The sequence below is a fragment of the Schistocerca serialis genome, chromosome 10 (assembly GCF_023864345.2).
Source record: "Schistocerca serialis cubense isolate TAMUIC-IGC-003099 chromosome 10, iqSchSeri2.2, whole genome shotgun sequence".
Classification (NCBI taxonomy): Eukaryota; Metazoa; Arthropoda; class Insecta; order Orthoptera; family Acrididae; genus Schistocerca; species Schistocerca serialis.
In genome coordinates this window covers 248979047-249004383 of record NC_064647.1, presented here as the reverse complement: position 1 = coordinate 249004383, position 25337 = coordinate 248979047, and the positions used below count along the sequence as shown (strand labels likewise).

The 25337-nt window shown below is 40.6% G+C and overlaps 1 protein-coding gene across 1 annotated transcript in view; it reads left to right on the top strand.

The window, feature by feature from the left end:
- The window catches only part of LOC126425157 (1,5-anhydro-D-fructose reductase-like), an 82283-nt gene extending 58862 nt beyond the window's left edge, over window positions 1-23421 (top strand). Inside the window, exons 6-7 of the mRNA XM_050088107.1 lie at window positions 11304-11398; window positions 23247-23421. Of these exons, the coding sequence (XP_049944064.1) occupies window positions 11304-11398; window positions 23247-23289 (138 nt within the window). The 3' untranslated portion in view covers window positions 23290-23421. The remainder of the gene's footprint in view (window positions 1-11303; window positions 11399-23246) is intronic.
- Window positions 23422-25337: the final 1916 nt, after the last annotated feature.

Here is a 25337-nt window from a genome sequence, read left to right as displayed (position 1 = left end):
GGAACTGTGCATGGTATGCTTGCATTAGTGTGGATTTACTTGTAGTAGATTTTAGTATTCTTAGTCCATAGCACAATGATGAGAGTTTCTTTGATAAGTTGTTTATATGTGTGTCCCATTTTAAATTTGGTTGGACCCAAAGACCCAAAAATATTGTTGCATTTATATTTTCAATTTTGTCATTATTTAACTTTACTTAGATAGTTTTTTGACTGGATGTGGGAATTAGATGGAAGTTGATACATACAGTTTTCCCACTATTAACAATTAGGCCATTTTTGTTAAACCACTCAGAAAGTTTTTTCATAGAGTTATCAGATATTGTCTGAAGGGATTCAGGGCTAGATCCAGTCAACACTATGCTTGTATCATCAGCAAACAGGATAGTTTTTTGTGGGCTCATACATTCAACAAGATCATCTATGTAAATGAGGAAAAGTAATGGCCCTAGAACAGAACCCTGGGGAACACCATATCTTATTGTTCTTTCCTCCGAGAGGAAAACTGTGTTATTTATTTTATTCTGTACATTAATATCATATTGAAGTGATACCTTCTGTCTGCGGTTTTGTAGGTAAGAGCATAGCCAGTTGTGAGCCACACCTCTTATTCCTCTTCTTTCCAATTTAGCAAGCAGTATTTTATGATCTAGTATGTCAAAGGCTTTAGAGAGATCTAAGAAGATACCTGCAGCTATATTATGTTGGTCAATTGATTTCAGTATGTGGTCCAACAGTTCAAAAATTGCTGTGTGGGTGGATAAAGATTTACTAAAACCATGTTGTGGTTTTTTATGAAATTTATAAGCCTGTCATAAAAAAGTTTTTCCAGGATTTTTGAAAAGATGCTTAATATGGATAATAGTCTATAATTGGATACTAAATCAGGGGAAACTTTCTTTAGTAATGGTGAGACTTTAGCTATTTTGAGAGCATCTGGAAAAATGCCAGTTTTTAATGATTGGTTGTAGATGGTTGATAATGGCTTTACTATATGGGGAGCACACACCTTTCATATGAGGTCAGGTACTTCATCATAGCCACTAGAGATTTTATTGCGTAACAATTTTATTATGTTCATAATTTCATCAGGGTTTGTTTCATAAACAAACATTGTAGCATTAGTGCTGTTTGACGTATTGGTGGAATTGAAGAACGATGCCTTGAAGTTTGCCTGAATGAGATCTTCTGCTAGTGAGGTGAAATATTCATTGAACTTGTTTACAACTGTGTATGGATCTGTGACCTTAGAGTCATTAAGAGTTAGAGAAATGTTTTCCTTTTTAGGTGTTTGAACTACAAGTTTCTTTTTTAATAACTTTCCACATAGCTTTCATTTTGTTTGAAGACTTTCTTATGAAATTGTCATTCCATAAAAGTTTTGCCTGTCTAATCACTCTAAGATAAGTTTTTTGTAGGCTTTACAATAGTCAGAAAATTCTTCAGTGACTATGTATTTTTTGGAACAATCTTGGAGAAATCTGTTTCTCTCACTAGAAATTTTGATTCCTTTTGTTACCCACGACTTTCTATTTTGATTGCTTGAAGTTTTTGTTTCAAAAGCAAATGCTGTATTAAAGTAATAAAGGAAGGTGTTATGGAAGCTTAAGAACATATTATCAACAGTTGTTCTTGAGGACAATATTATGGAAATGGAAGAGAATGTAGATGAGAATGAAATGGGAGATATGATACTGCATGAAGAGTTTGACAGAGCACTGAAAGACCTGAGTTGAAACAAGGCCCCTGGAGTAGACAACATTCCATTAGAACTACTGATAGCCTTGAGAGAGTCAGCCCTGACAAAACTCTACCACCTGGTGAGCAAGATGTATGAGATAGATGAAATACCCGCAGACTTCAAGAAGAATATAATTCCAATCCCAAAGAAAGCAGTGGTTGACAGATGTGAACATTACTGAACTATCAGTTTAATAAGCCATGGCTGCAAAATACTAACATGAATTCTTTACAGACAAATGGAAAAGCTGGTAGAAGCCTACCTCGGAGAAGATCAGCTTAGATTCCATTGAAATGTTGGAACACGTGAGGCAAAACTGACCCTACAACTTATCTTAGAAAATAGATTAAGGAAAGGCAAACCTACATTTCTAGCATTTGTAGACTTAGAGAAAGCTTTTGACAATGTTGATTGGGATACTCTCTTTCAAATTCTGAAGGTGGCAGGGGTAAAATACAGGGAACAAATGGCTATTTACAATTTGTACAGGAACCAGATGGCAGCTATAAGAGTTGAGGGGCATGAAAGGGAAGCAGTGGTTGGGAAGGGAGTGAGACAGGGTTGTAGCCTTTCCCCGATGTTATTCAATCTGTATATTGAACAAGCAGTAAAGGAAACAAAAGAAAAATTCAGAATAGGTATTAAAATCCATGGAGAAGAAATAAAAACTTTGAGGTTTGCTGATGACATTGTAATTATGTCAGAGACAGCAAAGGACTTGGAAGAGCAGTTGAACAGAATGGACAGTGTCTTGAAAGAAGGATATAAAATGAACATCAACAAAAGGAAAACGAGGATAATGGAATGTAATCGCATTAAGTCGGGTGATGCTGAGGGAATTAGATTAGGAAATGAGACACTTAAAGTAGTAAAGGAGTTTTGCTATTTGGGGAGCAAAATAATGTATGGTGGTTGAAGTAGAGAGGATATAAAATGTAGACTGGCAATGGCAATGAAAGTGTTTCTGAAGTAGAGAAATTTGTTAACATCGAGTATAGATTTAAGTGTCAGGAAGTCGTTTATGAAAGTATTTGTATGGAGTGTAGCAATGTAGGGAAGTGAAACATGGACAATAAATAGTTTGGACAAGAAGAGAATAGAAGCTTTCGAAATTTGGTGCTACAGAAGAATGCTGAAGATTAGATGGGTACATCAGATAACTAATGAGGAGGTATTGAACAGAATTGGGGAGCAGAGGAGTTTGTGGCACAACTTGACTAGAAGACAGGATCGGTTGGTAGGACATGTTCTGAGGCATCAAGGGATCACAAGTTTAGTATTGGAGGGCAGCGTGGATGATAAAAATCGTAGAGGGAGACCAAGAGATGAATACACTAAGCATATTCAGAAGGATGTAGGTTGCAGTAGGTACTGGGAGATGAAGAAGCTTGCACAGGACAGAGTAGCATGGAGAGCTGCATCAAACCAGTCTCAGGACTGAAGACCACAACAACAATGTAGGACCCTTGCCATGTCTGGACAGTTGCTGGGATCAGATGGGGAGTTGCGTTCTCTCAACTGGCAAATAAAAATCGGTGTCTGTCAAGTTGGGTAGCTGCTGGGATTGTGGGTTCCTTGGGAAGTGCAACGACTGACCGCACACCAGTTTGGCAGCTCAAGGTTTCAAATCTGGCTTTTAAATGTTTCTCAGACTGAGCAAAACCACTGGAAGCTCTATTGTCCAGCTTGCGTTGTGCCACATCAGGTTTACTTTCAGTGAATTGTGCCAGCATTCTATCATCTCATTGCTTGCGAGGTGATAGCTCGTTATTCTGTGATGCACAGTGCCACTGGATTTAGTAAGTTGTGCAAATAGATCAGACTCAAAGTGGCATCCATGATCAGTCGTGACATGTGAAGGGCAACCAAAGCATGACTCCCAACTAGAAACAAAGGCAGAAGCTAAAGTCTCTGCTGAGATGTTGTCTATTGATGTGGCTTCCGGCTAATGGGTGACACTTCACCCACTGTCTGGAAGCCACATCAATCATTGTTAATAAATACCATTGGCCATTCAATGGACGAAAGGGCTGACCACATGGATATGAATGCATGCAATTCAAGCTGTTGTGTTTGGAAAGTTGCCCACGTTTCTGGTGGCTTTGCACGTTGGCATTTAATACATATCCTTGACCAGTCTTGGCAGTCTTTCTACACTCCTGTCCACACAATATGACTGGCAACTAATTGTGTTCCACACAAATTCCTGGATGGCACAGGTAATGTCTATTATTGAAAGCACACCTCCTGAATGCCTTGGGTAGGAAAAGGCAGGTTTGCCACTGTACACGTCGGAATACAGCTTGCCGTTGGTGCTGGGAATCTTTACTATCTGAAGTCTAAGTGATGACTCGGAGTCTTTGAGCAGGTTGTGCAGTCTGTGGTCTGATAGTTGTGCCACCATGAATTCTGTGAAATCTGTTGAACAAGTGATGCTGCCGATGTGGGAGAGGCAGTCGGCCACTACACTGTCTATTCCAGGAATGTGTTTTATATCTGTGCTGAACTGAGAAATGCAGACTAATTGGTTGTGTTACTGAAGTGAGCAATACATGTTATTTTGTCAGAAGCTATATGTGACAGTCTTATGGTCATTAAAGATGGTAAATTCTCTGGTCTCCAGTTGAAATTGGTAATATTTAATAGTTTAATCAAATTTCAGGCTTGCAGCAAGTCGTCATTCAATACCTCGTATGATATTTCGTTTGGGCACCTGCCAGTCATCCTCAGGTGAGCTGTCACAGACTGAGGAAAACGTCCTCCATTCCGCAATATATAGCGTGCTGTAACTATTCTGTGTGTGTGTCAAAAACTTGACAGATGGACCACACTGCCCGCTGGCAACGCCCTCGCAGGTGGAATAGCAGAACGCAGTCGCCCTCTGGGTTGCTGTTTGCAACAGCCATCAGCACACTCTGTCCTCTTCAATTTGAGCAAATTGTGGAGATGATAGGATTCCGTGCACTGTCCAGCTGGTAGTCGCTGTCATGGTTCAACAGATTTTCCACTAGGTGTATTTGTATGGATTCTTTAATAATGGAGTCCCAGAAAGGTGTTGCTGTAGACAAAATCGTTGTTTTCTCATTCTCCATTGAATGTCCAGTGGAAATACAATGTTCAGCAATAGCGGACTCGCTTGGCTGCAAAAGGCGGGTGTAACGTTGACGTTCAGTGTAGTGTTCTTTCATGGAGGTTTGACTTATGTAAACCATACTTGTGTGTTAGGTATGTTGCATACATATTGGGTGTTACTTCATTTCGATTGCTTTGTTTGTGCATGTAATTAGTGTCTTAAACCAGAAGCATTGAACCATATAGAAACTGAATGAGGATATATATAAAGAGCCGAATACAAAATATTTTTTGTTCTATGTATTATCTTCCTGTTAGTTACTTAAAAATAAACAATGTTAGACAAACACACACACACACACACACACACACACACACACACACACACACACACACACACAAACAAACACCCAAACAAACAAGTAATTGCTTTGCTTATTTTCAACGATCTAACACTGAATGATGTATGAGAGTAATAACATGCAAAACAAACAATAAGTAACCAGAAAACATAAAACAAAAAACAAAGAGACAATGAAAATGTAAAGTGGCATCACCTAATTGGTGAGAGAAAGAACTGAATTACGGTCAACTTGCCGTGGAAATAACTAAAAGACTTTTAGATATCTGCCAACTTAATCTGGAAAGACAACACTCGGAGACTTGTGTTTAGTGATATATAGCATGTTTTTTTTTTTTTTTTTTCTGAAATATGTCGCTAACATTATGGAACAGGAAGCAACAAAATTGCAAGAACCTTCTTTTTTCTCAATTATCAAAATAATGATGAATTTTATACGTACTTGTGCTAAGTGTTATGAAGTCTTTTCTGTAAGTATTTGTCTTGAGCGCAGTCTCATACAGAATTGAACCATGGATGATAAACAGTTCAGATGAAAAGAGAACAGATGCTACTGAAATATGGTGTCTCAGAAGAATGCTGAAGATTAAACTGTTGGTCGAATGCTGTGGAGGTTGGATGGGCAGTAGAATCCACTTAAGGAGTGGTAGGTGGGATCTTGTGTAGAATATCTCTCATTTTAGGGAACGATGGTAAGCAATCAAACCCCTGACAAACGATCTTATATCCAAACCTGAAGTTTTCATTGTTTGATCAATTTATTTGATCTCAACTGGTCAGGCACGAATTTTATGGAATTTAAAAACCCAACTTTTCACTGCTGGAAGTTCTGGATCCATTTGTTTTATCTGGCGTGTTACCTTCCCCTTCACATTTTCCAGGGAGAAGAAATAAAAACTTTAAGTTTTTTTGAAATTTTGTTAGAGAGTAAAGGACTAGGAAAAGCAGTTGAACACAATAGATAGTGTGTTGAAACAGGTTGCAAGACAAACATGAACAAAAGTAAAACATGGGTAACAGAATACAGTATAATTGTATAATGCTGAAGGAATTAGGTTAGGAAATGAGATAGTAAAAGCAGTTGATGAGTTTTGCTATTAGGGCAGAAAAATAACTAACGTGGATACAGAAGAGAGAGCATAAAATATGGACTGATGATAAAAAGAAAATGAGGATGAATTTATTAACAGAAAATATAAGTTTAACCCTGGAGCGAACATGCCAATGTATGAAGTGCACCAATAACAAATAACATTGTCTTGTGTCATTCCATTGATCTATAATTGAGAGTCCAAACCTATTTCTTCTTCATTGCTTCAGCTAATGTAGTGATAAGTTCTGTTGTCATACTTCCAAGTGAGCAGCAGTTATATAAAATAAACAGTGAGCCTGGTGAGAAATAATTTATGATCTGTACAAGAAAATGGCCCAGATTCTGAACTAGCAGCGTAGTCCCACAATGAGGCAGTTATCTGTGAGATAATTAGTAATCAAATAAGCAGTTGGCAGGGATCTGATGCAACTGTGCAATTTAATTGGTTCAAATGGCTCTGAGCACTATGGGACTTAACATCTGTGGTCATCAGTACCCTAGAACTTCGAACTACTTAAACCTAACTAACCTAAGGACATCACACACATCCATGCCTGAGGCAGGATTCGAACCTGTGACTGGAGCAGTCACGCAGTTCCAGACTGAAGCGCCTAGAACCGCACGGCCACACCAGCCGGCGCAATTTAATTCTTCAAGTGGGTCATTACTATGGGGTGACACTTGTATGTGGCAACAGAGTAAAGTAGTGATAGTTTATTTTATTATAGTTTAGTTAAACAAAGATTAAACTGTTATTTTGCTCATATTTGTACCTATTGTTGTTGTTGTGGTCTTCAGTCCTGAGACTGGTTTGATGCAGCTCTCCATGCGACTCTATCCTGTGCAAGCTTCTTTATCTCCCAGTACCTACTGCAACCTACATCCTTCTGAATCTGTTTAGTTTATTCATCTCTTGGCCTCCCTCTATGATTTTTACCCTCCACGCTGCCCTCCAATACTAAATTTGTGATCCCTTGATGCCTCAGAACATGTCATACCAACCGATCCCATCTTCTAGTCAAGTTGAGCCACAAACTTCTCCCCAATCCTATTCGATACCTCCTCGTTAGTTACGTGATCTACCCATCCAATCTTCAGCATTCTTCTGTAGCACCACATTTATCGTCCATGTTTCACTTACATACATGGCGACACTCCATACAAATACTTTCAGAAACGAGATCCTGACACTTAAATCTGTACTTGATGTTAACAAATTTCTCCTCTTAAGAAACGCTTTCCTTGCCATTGCCAGTCTACATTTTATATCCTCTCTACTTCGACCATCATCAGTTATTTTGCTCCCCAAATAACAAAACTCCTTTACTACTTTAAGTGTCTCATTTCCTAATCTAATTCCCTCAGCATCACCCGACTTAATTTGACTACATTCCATTATCCTCGTTTTGCTTTTGTTGATGTTCATCTTATACCCTCCTTTCAAGACACTGTCCATTCCGTTCAACTGCTCTTCCAAGTCCTTTGCTGTCTCTGACAGAATTACAATGTCATCGGTGAACCTTAAAGTTTTTATTTCTTCTCCATGGATTTTAATACCTACTCTGAACTTTTCTTTTGTTTCCTTTATTGCTTGCTCAATATACAGATTGAATAACATTGGGGATAGGCTACAACCCTGTCTCACTCCCTTCCCAACCACTGCTTCCCTTTCATACCCCTCGACTCTTGTAACTGCTATCTGCTTTCTGCACAAATTGTAAATAGCCTTTCGCTCTCTGTATTTTATCCCTGCCACCTTCAGAATTTGAAAGAGAGTATTCCAATCAGCATTGTCAAATGCTTTCTCTAAGTCTACAAATGCTAGAAACATAGGTTTGCCTTTCCTTAATCTTTCTTCTAAGATAAGTCATAGGGTCAGTATTGCCTCACGTGTTCCAACATTCCTACAGAATCCAAACTGATCTTCCCCGAGGTCGACTTCTATCAGTTTTTCCATTCATCTGTAAAGAATTCGTGTTAGTATTTTGCAGCTGTGACTTATTAAACTGATAGTTTGGTAATTTTCACATCTCTCAACACCTGCTTTCTTTGGGATTGGGATTATTTTATTCTTCTTGAAGTCTAAGGGTATTTCGCCTGTCTCATGCATCTTGCTCACCAGATGGTAGAGTTTTGTCAGGACTGGCTCTCTCGAGGTTGTCAGTAGTTCTAGTGGAATGGTCTACTCCAAGGGCCTTGTTTCGACTCAGGTCTTTCAGTGCTCTGTCAAACTCTTCACGCAGTATCATATCTCCCATTTCATCTTCCTCTACATCCTCTTCCATTTCCACAATATTGTCCTCAAGTACATTGCCCTTGTATAGGCCCTCTATATACTGCTTCCACCTTTCTGCTTTCCCTTCTTTACTTAGAACTGGGTTTCCATCTGAGCTCTTAATATTCATACAAGTGATTCTCTTTTCTCCAAAGGTCTTTTTAATTTTCCTGTAGGCAGTATCTATCTTACCCCTAGTGAGATAAGCCTCTACATCCTGACATTTGTCCTCTAGCCATCGCTGCTTAGCCATTTTGCACTTCCTGTCGATCTCATTTTTAAGACGTTTGGATTCCTTTTTGCCTGCTTCATTTAGTGCGTTTTTATATTTTCTCCTTTCATCAATTAAATTCAATATTACTTCTGTTACCCAAGGGTTTCTACTAGCCCTCATCTTTTTACCTATTTGATCCTCTGCTGCCTTCACTATTTCATACTTCGTCTCCCTTCACTACCTGAATAATTTCTTTTATCTCATCATACATTTCATCAATTTCTTCGTCATCTGCAGAACTAGTTGGCATATAAACTTGTACTACTGTAGTAGGTGTGGGCTTCGTGTCTATCTTGGCCACAATAATGCGTTCACTATGCTGTTTGTAGTAGCTTACCTGTACACCTATTTTTTTATTCATTATTAAACCTACTCCTGCATTACCCCTATTTGATTTTGTATTTATAACCCTGTATTCACCTGAGCAGAAGTCTTGTTCCTCCTGCCACTGAATTTCACTAATTCCCACTATATCTAAATTTAACCTAACCATTTCCCCTTTTTAAATTTTCTAATCTACCTGCCAGGTTAAGGGATCTGACATCCCACGCTCCGATCCGTAGAACGCCAGTTTTCTTTTTCCTGATAACGGCGTCCTCTTGAGTAGTCCCCGCCCGGAGATCAGAATGGGGGACTATTTTACCTCCAGAATATTTGACCCAAGAGGACGCCATCATCATTTAATCATACAGTAAAGCTGCATGCCCTCGGGAAAAATTATGGCTGTAGTTTCCCCTTGCTTTCAGCCGTTCGCAGTACCAGAACAGCAAGGCCATTTTGGTTAGTGTTACAAGGCCAGATCAGTCAATCATCCAGACTGTTGCCCCTGCAACTACTGAAAAGGCTGCTGCCCTCTTCAGGAACCACACATTTCTCTAGCCTCTCAACAGATACCCCTCCGTTGTGGTTGCACCTACGGTACGGCTATCTGTATCATTGAGGCACGCAAGCCTCCCCACCAACGGTACCTAGGTAACATAAAAGACTGCTATTCTTTACACTTGTGCAAAGTACACTGCGTGCTCACCATGTTGTGAAAAACAGTGCGCCCACTCGAGGGTTAAAGGTGAGGAAGTCTCTTGCAAAGAGATTTGTCTCAAGTAGCTTTATACAGAAGTGGTATGTGGATGATAAGCAGTTGAAACAAGAAGAGAACAGAAGCTTTTGAAATGTGACACTACAGTAGAAGGCTGAAGATTAGATGTGTGCATCGAACATCTAATGAGGACGTTCTGAAGAAAATGAGCAGAAAGATATTTGTGACACAACTTGATTAAAAGAAGTGATCAGTTGACAGGACACATCCTGAGTCTCGTCAACTTTGTGAGGGAAGTGCGGTAAGTCAGAATTGTAGAGGGAGACTGAGGAATCATTACAATAAGCATGCTCAAGTCAGTATAGGCTGCAGTTGTTAATGCAGAGACACCTGCATCAAACCAGTGTCCAGACTGAAGACTGCAGCAGCGACACCCACTTCAGATGCTAGGTTGTCGTCATGCATCGTACACTGATGAGCCAAAACGTTATGACCACTGCCACCTGGTCATGCTGAGTGTATGTGATACAGTAAGATAAGAATTGGAGCACAGCCAAATGGGGAATCATTCTAAGGATGGGGGGTAAGTGGTGCAAATGCATAAATCCACCAAATTAAGTGTTTGATGAAAGCCAGATTGTTGTGGCCCAGTGCCTGAGAGTAAACCTCTCAGAAACAGCCCAGACAGTCAGCTGTCTGCACACTACTGTCATGAGTATCTGTGGGAAGTGGTTGGACAATGCTGAAACCACGAGTAGGTGATAAGAACATAGAGCTCAGAGGATTGTCCACTGTAAATCAAGACAGGCAGCAGTCTGTGGCAGATCTGATGAGAGAGTACAGTGCTGGTGCAGACAAGTGTTTCTGAGCACACTGCTCAGTGCACAGTGTTGAACACGGTGTTCTGCAGAGAACCCCTACGTGTTCCCCATGTTGAGCCAACATCATCATTTATGATTTCAGTGGGCACGGGATCATCAAAATTGGCCCTCAGATTAATGAAATCATGTTGCCCAGTCAGATGAGTCCCATTTATTGTTAAACCAGTTCGATGGTCATGTCCATGTGAAAAGCTGCTCGAAACATGCAGTGCGCCGTGCGCCACAGACACGGGCCCGTGGGAGCACTACTGTGTTATCGGGGACATTCACCTGAGCTTCTGCGGGACTCACATTAGTAATCGAAGGCATCGTGACAGCTGTGGACTGTGTGAACATTATTAGGGACCAGTTGTAATCCCTTGTGCTTGATGTCTTCCTGAACAGTGATAGCATGGGCTTTTAAATAGGTGATCATAATGTTTTGGCTCATCAGTGTATGAGAATTGAGCTGTCATCCATGTAGGTGCTCTGGGTTCTGAGAGTACCCGAGTACAGTATTCCCTTAAAACTGCATAGCTGTTATGCTGAATCATACTTAACGTGTTGGATGAACGTGTTCTGTAACTTGCAGGTGTTCGACTTTGAGCTGTCCCCAGAAGACATGGACATGCTGGAGCGCCTGGATAAGGGACCGGCAGGGCGACAAGTCCGAGGCTACATTCCTGGGTAAGTCCTAAGTTCAGTTTATACAAATCACACTATTTTCAGAAACTTAAAATTTTAATTTGTTAAACTTTCCCACTGATTCATTGTCATAATATAGGTGTACTGCTGGTGGCCTGCATCTTCCCAACATGATATTTTGATGTCATACCTTGATGTCATCATCAGCGTTTCCTGAGACTGATTGTTTTGGTGGCTGGGTCCCATTTGTGCCCGTGCTTGGTGTTTACCGTGCCGTCCAGACTCGCTGCACCTGTTTCTTTCAGTGGTATCCTTCTCAAGATGTTCCATATTCTGACCGCACCTGTTGTGGTTGTCCTCCATGGTGGCAGCCATCCAGTGGCGTTCTGTATTAGGTCCGCACCCAGCAGGCACATTCTAGCACTAACCTGGAGCTGTAGACATTTCTTGTGCTGTTTGTGACCACAGCAGCTTTCTCTCATGGCACGCCTGCGAGATGTGATTCCTGCATCGTCAGGCTGCTGCTGGAGTTGCATATTATGTCTGAACACACCACAGTAATTTTGTGTGGTGGTAGCTGCTGTCAAGTGTTCCATATTATGTGTGCTCCCAAGTTGTGCAGTGCATGAGGTTTTAGGTCATTGAAGTTGTTTCATATCTTTTCCTTGACCGCTATGGCTGTCCCTCAAGGAGATAGTTTCCACCTGGTGCTCTTTATGACATCTAATACTGTTAATTAAGCCCCCAGTCATCCGAGGTTCATTACCGGACCAGGTAACTTTTTCTGTGTTTCTGTAGTAGTTCCAAAGCTGGATTCTGTGCCATACTGAGCTGATATCCAGCTTCCCAGTTCATTAGGTTCTCCACCATCCTGATTTCAGTAGATTCACTGTTCAAAAGTAATAGCAGTGTGCATAGCTATAACACCAGGAGAAACGATGATCTTCACTATGCAGGGTTAAATCTGACTTTGGCACAGAAAGTGGTAAATTATGCTGCCACAGAAGTCTTTGGTCACCTACCAAACAGCATCAAAAGCCTGACAGATAGCCAACTAACATTTAAAAATAAATTAAAAGAATTTCTAGATGACAACTCCTACTCATTGGCTGAATTTTTAGATATAAATTAAAGGGGGGAGGGGGGGGGGGCAAAAAAGAAACAAACTTAAACATTTGTGTCATGCAATATTTTGTGTAATGTAATATCTTGTACAGACATGGTGCGTTAAAGTTCCAGGCATTGTCCTATTGCTGATTTAGTGGCCTTGGTGTTCCTTCCATCTTAGGTTCACTATTCTGGTGCTTTCACCAATTTAAGACATTCTGTGTTCACATTGCAGACAGAATGGGAAACGCCTCGAGATGGACACAACCACAAGAAACAGTCACATTGGGCATAGACAGCATAGTGAATTCAGGCACCACCCAGCTATAAATATGGGACCTGGCCAGCAAAGCAATCAATCTCAGGAAACACATGATGAAGACACTGAGTTATGACATCAAAATAGTGTGCTGAGAAGACGTGGGCCACCAGCAATATACCTGGTTCTATGAAATGACACTTAAAATTTTGGTTATTAGTTAAATTAAATTCTGAACAGGTTATTACTTCTGCCTGAAGTATACAAACAGTTTAGCATACTGGCAATAGTATCACAGTACATATACTCCCCTGTGAAGTCTGTTCTCAACAGGCAATCACAAGCAGAACATAACAAAGACATTCTCAAATATAATACTAGATGGAGAAATGACTCACACTATCCATCACTCCCTCTCTGGGAGACATCACCTAGTAGAAGCACTGTCTGTAGATGCAGAGAGGCTTGTGTGTTTGTAAGAAGCTGAGGTTTATACTTGGCTATCACAACTATTGCCATGGTTTCCCATGGTACATGAGCCTCAGGAGATGAACTAGATGAGAGAGTCCCACAATGCCCCTCCCTTCAGTCACTCCTATATCTGCTTCCACAGCATTCCCCTTTTACCTAGATAACGAACCCAAGATGTGATGCAATCCTTACTGAGAGTGTGTGGCATATGGGAAGATGTATCATTAATGGAACCTCAAGGATAACAGGTGACCACTCTGTGTAATTAGCCTTGCACTGTGTGGGATTCTGCGGTGTTGAATAAATAAATCCCCAATTCTCATAGGATGGTAATGGATAACATGAAACAAAATTAACTAAAGATGAGACCTCATACATCCAGACCTATGGAAGCTGTTTCTGCAAATGTCCGCAAATGGATTGGGCAACAGACCATTCCAAGAAGAGGAAACGGTCACTGAGAATTTGGACCAGGTCTACTCAAATCCTTGTTTGGGGCTCAATGGAGGAAACTTCTCAAAGGACAAACAGGAAAGGAAGGTAAAGAATGGCATCCTAAACATAAATGGAGGGAATTAAAAGGTCTTGAAACTAGGAGTTCCTAAAAAAGACTTCCTCAGAGTGAAGGAGGTAATCATAAGATGGGGAACAAGTGAACAAGGGAGTAGTCTGATACTCTCATTTCTCAGGATAAATGGATCCAGAAAAAGTCAAGGCAAAAAGCAAGGGAACACTCCTATAATAATGCAGTCTCGTTTTCAGGAGGGTGGTAATCCATCAGGGACATTTGATTGTCAGCATCAACTCACAGCAACTCACAGCAGATGGAGCTTTTACAGATGGATCTCTCTGGGACAGTTGGTGGCGACACAAGTCCAGGACCCAAATTCTGGTCAGTCTATTTGGACAAAGGTGCTCTTTTCTTGGACGGTGAGAGGATGGAAACAATGGATCAGCCATGCCTAAGATCATGCCTAAGACATCCCCGTGGCAGAGGGTACGAGTTTCTGGTAAAGACAGCAGCTGAGCTCTTCAGGACCGCAAAGGTATCAATTTGGGTAGCAAACCTTCTTAAGGATACTCCTCCTAGCACTCTGTTTGAGAAAGTACTGCTATAGAATCATAAGATCTCGACAAGGACTCAGGGTAATCATCTGAAAGGTTATATTGGATGGCCAACGCTTGTGGTGGAAGTCAGCAAATAATCCCTGGTGACAATGTGAGAACAGGATCTGAAATTGTACTTAGGGCTCTCACAGGTTGCTGTCAGCAACACAGTACAGGGGCAGCTGTCACCCAGAGTCATCTTCTGGGAAGATAAGAGGCGGACATGGCCCTAATCAAGGAACCCTACTATATAAAGGTGACATTTAAAGTCCCAGAGAAACTAGAGGTAAGTTGATTTATGCTAGAAATCTTAAGTAACCCTAGAACATGTGTTTATGTCAAAAATGGAATTTCATTCATACCAATGGCAAACTTTGCTCCACGGATTTGGTGACTGTCAGGATGAAACAATGTGAAGAAAAAAGCATTTGTGTAATCATATTGTCCTCAGCTTTCCTTCCTTACAAGGACAATACTCCTCCTTCCCTGGAAGTGAGGAGACCGGCAGACAGCTGCTAACAGCAGAATGAATGACTGTTGTTTGGTTGTGATGCAAGTACCGGCAACCTTTTGTGGGAAAGCAGTGACACCAACAGATGAGCACTTACTCAAATTTCCACTAGAGAATAATTTGAGAATCTTTAGAAACAGAAGAAGGGAAGAAACAATTGACATAGCTTTTGGGTCTATTCTGATGGGTACTTACGTCAAACAAAGGTACATGTAAATGGAGACATCCTTATCTGACCACAGTAGCATTGCTACCCATCCAGTGTTCAGCAGCATTGTCCTGTAATTTAAAGTACTGTCCAGGTTCACAGTTAAAGGGACTCATGACACACCTGAATAATGCCGATGAAGAGAAAAAATCGCTATACATGATTGAAAACACACACTTAAATGTGTAATCAGGGATTATTGGTAGTTAAGTAGCCACCACATTTTACATCCAATTTGAAAATATTACAATTAGGAAGGAATGGCATTAGAAAAAGGTATTTCATCCTTTCACTAAGGATGCAAACAGTTCATCAGCTTCATGTGTTCTACAGAAGAAAGTTAAAAGACATATGGTTTTGAACAAAGACTGGTTAGAAAACAAAGATATTTCCATGTGGTTGATGAAAACAGATGACTTCACAATAAAGTGTTTCATTTGCCGCTCCATGTTTCAGATAAAATTTGAATGAAGATAAGATAGTCATCAGAAAACACAAAACTCATCCTGGCACAACAGAAGAATCATAAAAATACAACAGTCACAACTTTCTTCGGAAGAAACATATGTGTGAAGAAGATGGTGTAACACATTCTGAAGTTGCACCTGGTTACCACAGTGTAAAGCATGATCTTAGCTAGAAGTATCATTGGAATATCAAATTAAATTGTATCATTCCTTGTTTCCAAACAGTAATATTCCATCTAAAATTTCATGTGGAAGAACTAAGGGAATTGCTATCTCAGAAAATGTATGTGGCCCATACATTCAAGATGTAGTCATAGGCGATTTTCATAAAGCCTACTTTTCTGTGTCTTCAAATATTTCAGGCTAAGGAAATACAAAACCTTTCCTTGTGCAATTCATTATTTTGATGTTAACCACAAGATATGTCAGAAATTGCTAAATTTTTATGAATACTTAAAAAAAAAATTGCTTCTTGTCTTACTGAAAAACAGAAATCCATCCATTTTGATAGCTAATTACAACTGCTATGTCATAAATACTACTGTAAAACATGGCCTTAACATATATCATTATGATGTACAGGGTTTAGTTCTCAAAATCTACAGTGAATTTGGTTCCTCTGCATCAAATGTTCAGTCACTAAGGGAATTTTCAGAGATTGTGTGGATATAGAGTTTAAGGAAATATTACAAAATGTCCATACGAGGTTGCTGTCACTACTTCCTGCAGTTGACAGACTTGTATGCTTCCAGTCTACCATCAAGTCATATTTTATTTCAAAGGGCAAGAAGAATTCTTTGAGATTTATTTGGCAGTTTGTGACATCAAATGGGGAATATGACACTGAAGAAACTGTAAATTCAATTTCTGAATTCCATCTTTGTTTTCTGCAGCATAATTCACCCTTGTTTGAAACTGCTGGTAGAAAACTGTAAAACAACTCAGTTACTTTCATTGAGTTGGACGGTATAATAAGGGAACTTAAGTGCAAGCTAGAGAGCAGGAAACAGAATAAATTCTTAGAAAAAAAGTTCATGAAATCGTGGAGGAAATACCAAAATAACAGAGATTGAATTTTGATAGTGGTGCACAATCTTGCTTGTCACAGTACATCGAAAACTTATGTTAAAACTACGACTTTTCTGAGAACATCGTGTTTAGTCTGCTTGCAAGTTGATGTTGTTGCTTTTTTTTAAATAACAAGAAGATTTTCCTCTGCAATGGCAGTTTTAAAGGTTACAACAATTTGAATCTCAATGTGTATGTAAATCAGTACACAATGAGTTCTGTGATTTCCAGTATAGATATGCTAGACTTGATAAAAGTAAAGCAGAATACCAGATTTTGGCACATTTCTGTAAGCAAGAGACCGCAGTTGACATCAGCCATTTGCAATTACTTAGGCTTGCATCATTCATATTTACAATTCCTACCAGTGACTCATTTTCTGAAAGAATCTTCAGTAAGACAGTGAACCAGAGGTCAGAAGAAAGAAATCAAATGCCCATGGCCTTAGTGAAAAGGGAACTTAAAATAAAAGTGAACTTTTATGAAAGTTGTGGTGACTCATGAATTTTCTGAAAGAGAGAAGGGACAGGAAGGTCTACTGAAAGCAGTAAAGAGTAACATAAAATATGCATTCATGAACACAAAACAGTGATCATGTTACGGTTGGACATTTTCTTCAAGATTTTGTATCTCTCTTTTTTTATCTTAACTTTGAATCAAACTCATTGTATTGCCTGTAAATGTTCATTTAAAAATTCATTTCATGTTAAATGGCAAATCCATACATTACAAGTAAGCGTGAAACAGAGAACACTTTCTTTTTTTTGTGTTAACACAATATTAAAACTAAATGTTATACCTTTAGAAATTATAGGTACAACAAACTGATTATATTACTTAAAATATTTGTAGTAAACTATTATTATTTCCTTCACTCTGTATGATCGAGAAGTTGTCCAGTCCAGGGTTTCTTGAAAGGTGGCATCCCTAGACCACATGTAAATTAAGTTCGAAGTTGAAATGATTGTTAAACAGATCAGTCTATTGGAATCCTAGGAAAATGGGCTGTGACTCATATAGGAAGAACTTTAATTCATGCTTATCTAAAGTCAAAACTTCAATAAGAAACCCAGTAGATTGAGGAAATTGCTGCCACGAATCCAAGAATGGCCAAGAGAGTGGTGTGCTGACCACATGCCCTTCCATAGCCACATATAGTGATGCCTATCAACTGAGGTTGACACAGTGGTCAGTCGATGCCATATGACCTTCTGAGGCCTGCTCAGACAGAGACTGAGGAACGGCATGTGCAGTGAAATCTGCCATTGCAGTCTCATGTTGAGAAAACTCTTCAGTTACCATGAAGTGCAGAAACAGAAATTTATTGTAGTGGAACAACAATAGAGAATTGTAAAGGGAGTAGTTAAGAAGACTGTTTAACCTTGGAAGAAAAAAAGACAATGGGTAAAATATTGGAAGGCCCCCACCAAATAAAACCTTTCTTTCAAGCGAGAAAAGCTATCTTCCTGGCAACTATTCTCTGAGGAAGTAGAAGGTACAGCTGCTTGTGCTAGGCTTCTTAAAATCCTCACTGGAACACTGACTAATCCAGGAGCTACTCTAATGAAGGAGGATGGTGAGCACACGAGGATGGCAAGTGAGACACTGGACGTGATCCTCGAGACCCACCTTTCCTCTTGCACTCTGGAAGATCTCTCAGAACAGGAGTTAGTCTCTGAGAGACACTGGTGTTCAGATAATCAAAGGGAAAACTGGGAATCTGCCAGAGAATGTGTCATTTTAAAAAAAAAATCCAGCGGGCCTTGGAAACTTATAAATGATTCAAGTTGCCACTCCCAGGTGGAATCCTTCCAGCTGCATTGCTACAAGCAGGAGAGGGTTTAATTGAATTCCTATGTTGACTGTTTAGGGTGAGCATAGTTTCAGGAACCATTCCTAATGCTTGGACGAGAGTGAAGGTTGTTCTCTTTCCAGATTCAGGGAGATCTGCTCATTCCAAGGATAAGGATACGAGACCAACCAGTCTGTTTTCTTTTCTTCTAAAGACACTAGGAAAACTGGTTAGGTATGAAGAGGTTAACTGAGGTTCCTCTGCATGTAAACCAACCATGCATAATGACCACGCAACAACATGAAACAACATTTCATCAGCTTGTTGGGAATGGAATGTGAAGAAAGCTCTACACTTTCAGGAAGTGCCCCTCTGCTTCTTCCTGGATATCAAGGGGTCTTTTAGTGATACAAGCTTTGAATCCATGGATAGATCACAGATGAACATGGCAAATGGATTAAGATCATGCTAAGTAGGAGAAAACAAACAATGTAAACTCAGATAGGAATATCAACAGTGTAGGAAAAGGCAGATTGCTAATTACCACAAAGGAGACATGCCAAGTTGCAGACAGGCACAATTAAAAGACATTGCATATAGCTTTCAGCCACAGCCTTCATCAGTACAAGAGAGACAGACACCATTCCCACACACAAGTAAGCACTTCTCATGCACACAAGACCACCACTTCCAGTATCATGGCCCAGGATGCTGGAGTGTATGCACGAGGTGCGCTTCTTATATGTGTGAATGGTGTATGTCACTCTTTTACTGATGAAGGCTGTGGCCGAAAGCCATATGTAAGTGCGTTTTAACTTTGCCTGTCTGCAACCTGACACATCTTTCTTAGGAGGAGAAAGGTAGAAGCCACAATGATGAATGAGAGAATGGCTGCCGTACCACCAAGGAATATCTGCAAGAAGGGGTTCTGTCCCCCCTACTATAGAACCTAGTGGTGAATGAACTAATCGAAGAGTTAAATACTAGAGGCTACTTTTGGCAAGGATACACAAATGTCTTAGTCATAGTAACACTATAAAGATTTGCTAGTACCCTTAGAACAGTGGCATGCTGTGCACACATTGTGGACAACTGGTACACAAAACAAGATCTAAATGTCAGTCCCAAGAAAACTGTTGTAGTACCATTTATGACAGAGCATAAACATACATACAGGAATCTCAGATCCTCAATGAAACCATAGCAGTAGACAGAGTAGTGGATTATCTGGGGATAACCCTGGATGCTAAACTGTCAATTGCCCCTCACATAAAGAAATATGTTGCAAGGTAAAAGGTACTCTTAAGAGCACCAGAAGGGCCTGTGGTAAACACTGCGATCTAAACCTCAGGAGTATGTACTGGATATACACCACTGTAATAAGACCAATGATAATTTATGGGGCTACAGTACGATGGAATAAATTAGAACAGGTTGTGGCTGATAGGGAATTTGGCCAAGTGCAGAGACTGGCCTGCTTAGCTGTAACAGGCAGAATCTGCAGTGCACCCAGTGCTGGGATGGACACCGTGCCGGACTTGCTCCCATTACACCTTTGGATTACGGTGGCAGCAGGGGCATACGGGTTAAAAACTGGCAATAACTGGAGACACTTAGAAATGTATAGAATCTAATTCCAGTGTAGTGAGTGTGGTAATTGTAGTAATGATCAGGGAAATTCCAGTTGCCCATACAATAAATTCCAGCTGCTTCAGTAAACCTTTCAGTATAACAATTGAAAGAAGGGAGCAGTGGAAGAAGAAACCATTACACCATACAGAAGACTGTGTGGTTTACTGATAGGTTGTAAACAGACAAAGGTTTTGGGGCTGGAGTATACAGGCTACATCCTAGACCAGAGAGAGCAGTCTTTCTGGCCACAGTATACCAGGCAGAAATATTCACCATCAGAATGTGAATGGAGGAGTATTTGTGTAGGTGCTACAAGAATCATAGCATCTACATTATTTGGGCAGTGAAGCAACTCTGAAATCTCCGTCAACCACTGAAAAGAAGATCAAAGATCATTACAGAATGCTATGAAGCTCTTGTGAGACAAGAGAAAAGCAACAGGGTAAACCTGCTGTGAGTAAATGGTCACTTAAGAATCAGTGACAATGAACAAGCTGATATAATGACCAGACAGGCACAGTACTCCATTTATTGGACTGGAACCTGGTCTAACCATCACTACTTGAATGGTAAAATCAAAACTATGTGGCTGGATCAGGATACATCACTTAGCATACTGGACCATGATCCAAAAACAAAAATGTGGCCAGCTAATGATGTCAAAGCCGTGCTTGTATAATCTGGATTTGAACAGGGGACAGATTAAACTCATGGTACAACGTGTGACTGGTCATGGGAATGTGAAAAAAAATCGTACCGATTATGAGTATAGAGGAAGATGCCCCTAAGTGTAGACTAAGAGGTGTGTGAGAAAAGTAATGAGACCGATTTTTTATCTACCAATATTTTAAATTTCTTTTAACAACAACATTGTCCCCTTCAAAGTAGTTCCCTTCGGCAGCTGTACACTGGTGGAATTTTCATTCCCAGTCTCGTCAGCAGCACTGAAAGGCATCAGCTAGCAGGGCCACATTTTGGTCACATTTTTTCGAATGTTCTCCAGAGTCTCAAAATAATGTCCTTTTATGACATTTTTGAATTTCCAGAGAAGAAAAAAGTCATGAGGATTCAGATCAGATGAAATGGGGGTCTGTGGAAAAACAGGAATGCCTTTTGAGGTAAAAAAATTCTGTGATAGAAGTGGCTGAATGACATGGGGGATTATCATGATACAGCATCCACTTGTCTGCAGTGCTCGGTCTTGTGTGAGTCACTCTTTTCCTGAGACTTTCAATGACATCTTTGTAAAACACTTGGTTGACAGTTTGTCCTGGAGACACAGTCTCACATGAGCACATACACGTTCAACCTTTTTGTTGAGTTTTTAAGCTGAAGGCCTCCCTGAGTGAGTGAGGTTCATCGTCAATGTGAGTTCAGCGTACAAAAATGGTTTGTGCCATGAAAAACTTTTAATCATGATAAAGAATGTTTCCCGTAGGCCTGTTTCAATTTTTCAAATGTCTGAGTTGTGGATTTCCCAAGTTTAACGCAAAGTTGATGGCATATCTGTTCTAAATTCCACTGCTACATTTTCGTAACACACAACAAAAACACAACTTCACTGATGGTGCTCTCAAAAATCACCTGGTGACTGTATGGTGCTGAAACTTGGACTGAACATCTGAAAGGGATGAACCCAGTGGTCTACGCAACTGAACAACAGCATTGCCAGATCACTCACACTGTTGTCAGTCTCATTACTTTTCTCACACATCTCGTATACATGTCGGAATAACCTGCCATATACACAGTGTGTCATAATAGCAAGAACCAACATGTGTGAAAGTTTGTGTTAGTAGAAACCACATCACTCCACTGCCCATTATTGAAGGATGTGGTAAATGCTTCATGTGGCAACTGCACATGTTGCTACTCATGTAAGACTGCATCTGAAGCCCCAATATTATCTGAGATGCATTTAAAAGGGCTAGATAAAAAGTAATGAGAACCATTATTTTTCATTGAAATGACTTTACTGAAAGAAGTACTTATAGTTGCACACCTTAAATATAATCACCTCCATTATTTATGTCCAGAAGGCATCATATACCATCTGTGCATCTGTTTCTGTTGATGTCCCATATTGACCCCCCCTGTGGCACAGATAATGTCATCGCAGTGGTTCTTTCACTTTGGCAAAGAAATTGTAATCACAGGGACTCGCGCTGGGTGAATGCTGTGGATGTTCCAGTCTCTCCCATCACCAGTGGCACAAGAGGTCCTGGATGGCAGCAGTGATGTGGCATCCCGCATTGTCATGTTGAATGATGAGGTGCCGTTACACGAAATGCTGTCTCTTTCCCCTGAGCATTGGACTGAGGTGGTGTTGCAGGAATGTACAGTAGTAAGCAGCATCTACTGTCACCCTTGGTGGTAAAGCGTGATGCAGTATTACCCTGTCAGTGTCGTATACTACAATGAACATCACCTTCACAGCTCCTCGGACATATTGTGGGGTATCGGATGTGCTGAAATTTTGTAGTATCCCAGGATGTTGTGCAGAACATGGAGCACAGTTTTTGGCATATCTGACTTCTGCTGTCAACTCGTGCACAGTCCAATGGTGATCAGTGTCCAACAAGGAAGTGAGGAGTTGAACTGTATTGTCCTGCATGCGGGATCATTCTGTGCGCATGTGATCCTTCACAGCATCTGTGCCTAATCTGAACACTTTAACCCATTGTACGATTGTGCTGTATGGTAATGCTGCATCATTGCAACTTCATGAGGTCTCTGGAAACATTCTTGTGTACTCTGACCTTGTTCAGTTCAGTCTTGAACTGAGAATGTTGCTCTATCTTTGTAAACATGATGTTAGGGTAGTTGCACTATTGCTATGACATTCAGTGATCTACACACTAAGTAAATTGACAGTGTAGTGTCTCTGCACACTGTACAAACTTGTTTCACAGGCCCTTATTGTGCCAACACAGATTTCAGCTCGCTGACTTGCTGGTTTGATATTGCAGCAATCTTACCACTGCTTTGTATCCAATCCTCTTATGAAATGAGACCTGAAGGTTGCCCTCCAACACCACCTGTCCTCAGGCCTCTGGATTATTTTTTGTCTGTGGCCATCTCAAAAGTGAAGTGCACAACATTCCTGTTGATACGGTCAGAGAACTATACAACCTTCCCAAGCTTTACAAGATGACACTTCCCGAGTAGAGATGTGCACTGATTACTCAGGATGTCCTACCTCCTCTTCATCAATAAAAACATTTCATATAGTTTGTTGTGTTTTATGTTCTTTGATTTCAAATTACAGAATGGAAAACCATCCAGAATACCCGTACAGTGAGCGCTACTAGTTCTGAGAGAAGAGGATGACGGACACACGTGCAAGGACATCTCTCTTCTGAAGACTTTAGACTTGCCTGAGGAGAAGCATGCAAGAAGGAAAATGGCTGTGGACAACTAATTGCAGTAGTTGTAACAAGAAAAAGAACTGACACTGTTTTTGTATCAATAAAGAAACAGTAGTGAATAGTCCTATTCCTGAATTTCCTCAGAACCTCACCTTGTCAACTTCAGCCTCAAGCAGCAGTTTCATCTAGGAACACGTCTATCAAAATGCAGGTACATACAAAAAATTGCTATATTACACAATTAGTTGTAGTTTTCAGCATAAAACAAGTGATAGTCTGCAAAATTATGACAAAGTACTAAAATTACAACTGAGAATATCACATTACAGAGTGTTTAAGAAATATGCATCTCATTTTACAGGACTGTATTTTGTCTGTGAATCCAGTTACAAAGTTGAGGTAGATTTTTACTTCTTGATCATTTATATAATGATCAGGAAGCATATCCTTTTAATTTTCTTCATTTATTCACGGTAGGCAAACTGCAACTTGTTACATCCACTGCTCTCCACAATAACTCACCAGTTCCCCTATTACTGCTGATATGATCACAGTCACATATAAAACATCTTGACAATGCATTCAATTCTAGGAATTGTTGCAATTTGTGTTATAGATAAACTACAGTGAAAGAAGACTAATACAAATAATGTGACATCAAGGTCACTAGAAAACAAAAACATATCTGAAATAAATTAGTTTGAAACTATGTGCAGAGTTTGTTGAAAGTTGGTAATTACACTTGTTCTCAAATACTGGATGAATATAGTGTGGGTAATTTCCAGTCTGTGAGTTATGCTACCTCGAGACATATACACAGTTCCTAACTCTCATATTTGACATATTGTGTTAAACGTTCTGTGTAAGACTGTATCTGTTAATGAGTAGATTGTGACAGCATTTTAAAGTTTTACATTCAGTCAATAACAATACTGAAAATCAACCTCTTGTTGCGCATGACAACCTGCAACTGTGAATGGGTGACCGCTTTATTTGTTTAGTAATATAGGTGACACCTGCTTGTTTGTCACATGGATGCAGCTGCCACTGTTAGGTAAGAGACCGATGGGAAACAGGATATGAATAGCACTATGCGGAATAAACTGTCCCCACTAATATCTGCACATACATATATTTTGACAATTATCATACATGTGCACACAATATAGGGTATACGAATAGACTGAATTAATGCAGCAGCTTGGATGAGCGACCTGAGTCCCAAAGATTAATGTTGTCTATGGTCGATATGACCCATTGATGCAACACAGACACCCCCCCCCCCCCCCTTGTAGTACAGAGTAGTGCATGCGAGTCTTGAGGGAAGACCATGCGGGCATCGACACTGTTGGTGGTCATACAAGCTGGTAGATGCATGACCGGGACCTCCATCCCGACCGGGGCGGGATGCGGAGGCGGAGCGATGGGAGGCATGTCCATCTCGAAGACGTTGAGCCAGCGAGGACAGACAATGCGGCAGCCAGCCCGAGAGCAGGCGGGTTGAATGGCGGATGGCGGGGTGTAGGTGTGGCAAGCCCGGATGCTAATCGGTCATCTGGCAGGACGCACTCACGAGGGAGGGTGAGGCTATGCACAACACTGGCGTTTAACTGGTCATTGGGTGGCGGGGCTGTGGTGTATGTGAACAGAATGAGAACTCGGTCATCGAGAGTGACGATTGAAAAGTCGTCCACGCGGTGTGGGGGCACGTTACAGAGCAGGGTGACTATGGGAGAGGGTGAAACCAGCTCATGGGGTGGAGGGTGGGGTGTTTGAGAAACCAGTGAAAGGCGACAGCGAAGTGTCGGGTGAACAAAACAGTGTGGTGGCCCGAGGAGAAACAGTGTCGGTCTCCACGGCGGCAGAGAGACTGGTGGGAGAGTCATTAGGAGAATCAGACTGAGCCAGCAGAGGGACATTGGGGCCATGAATGCTGGTTTGAGTCGGTGTAACAAAACAGTTTGCAGACTGTCTTTGGCGATGATGTTGAA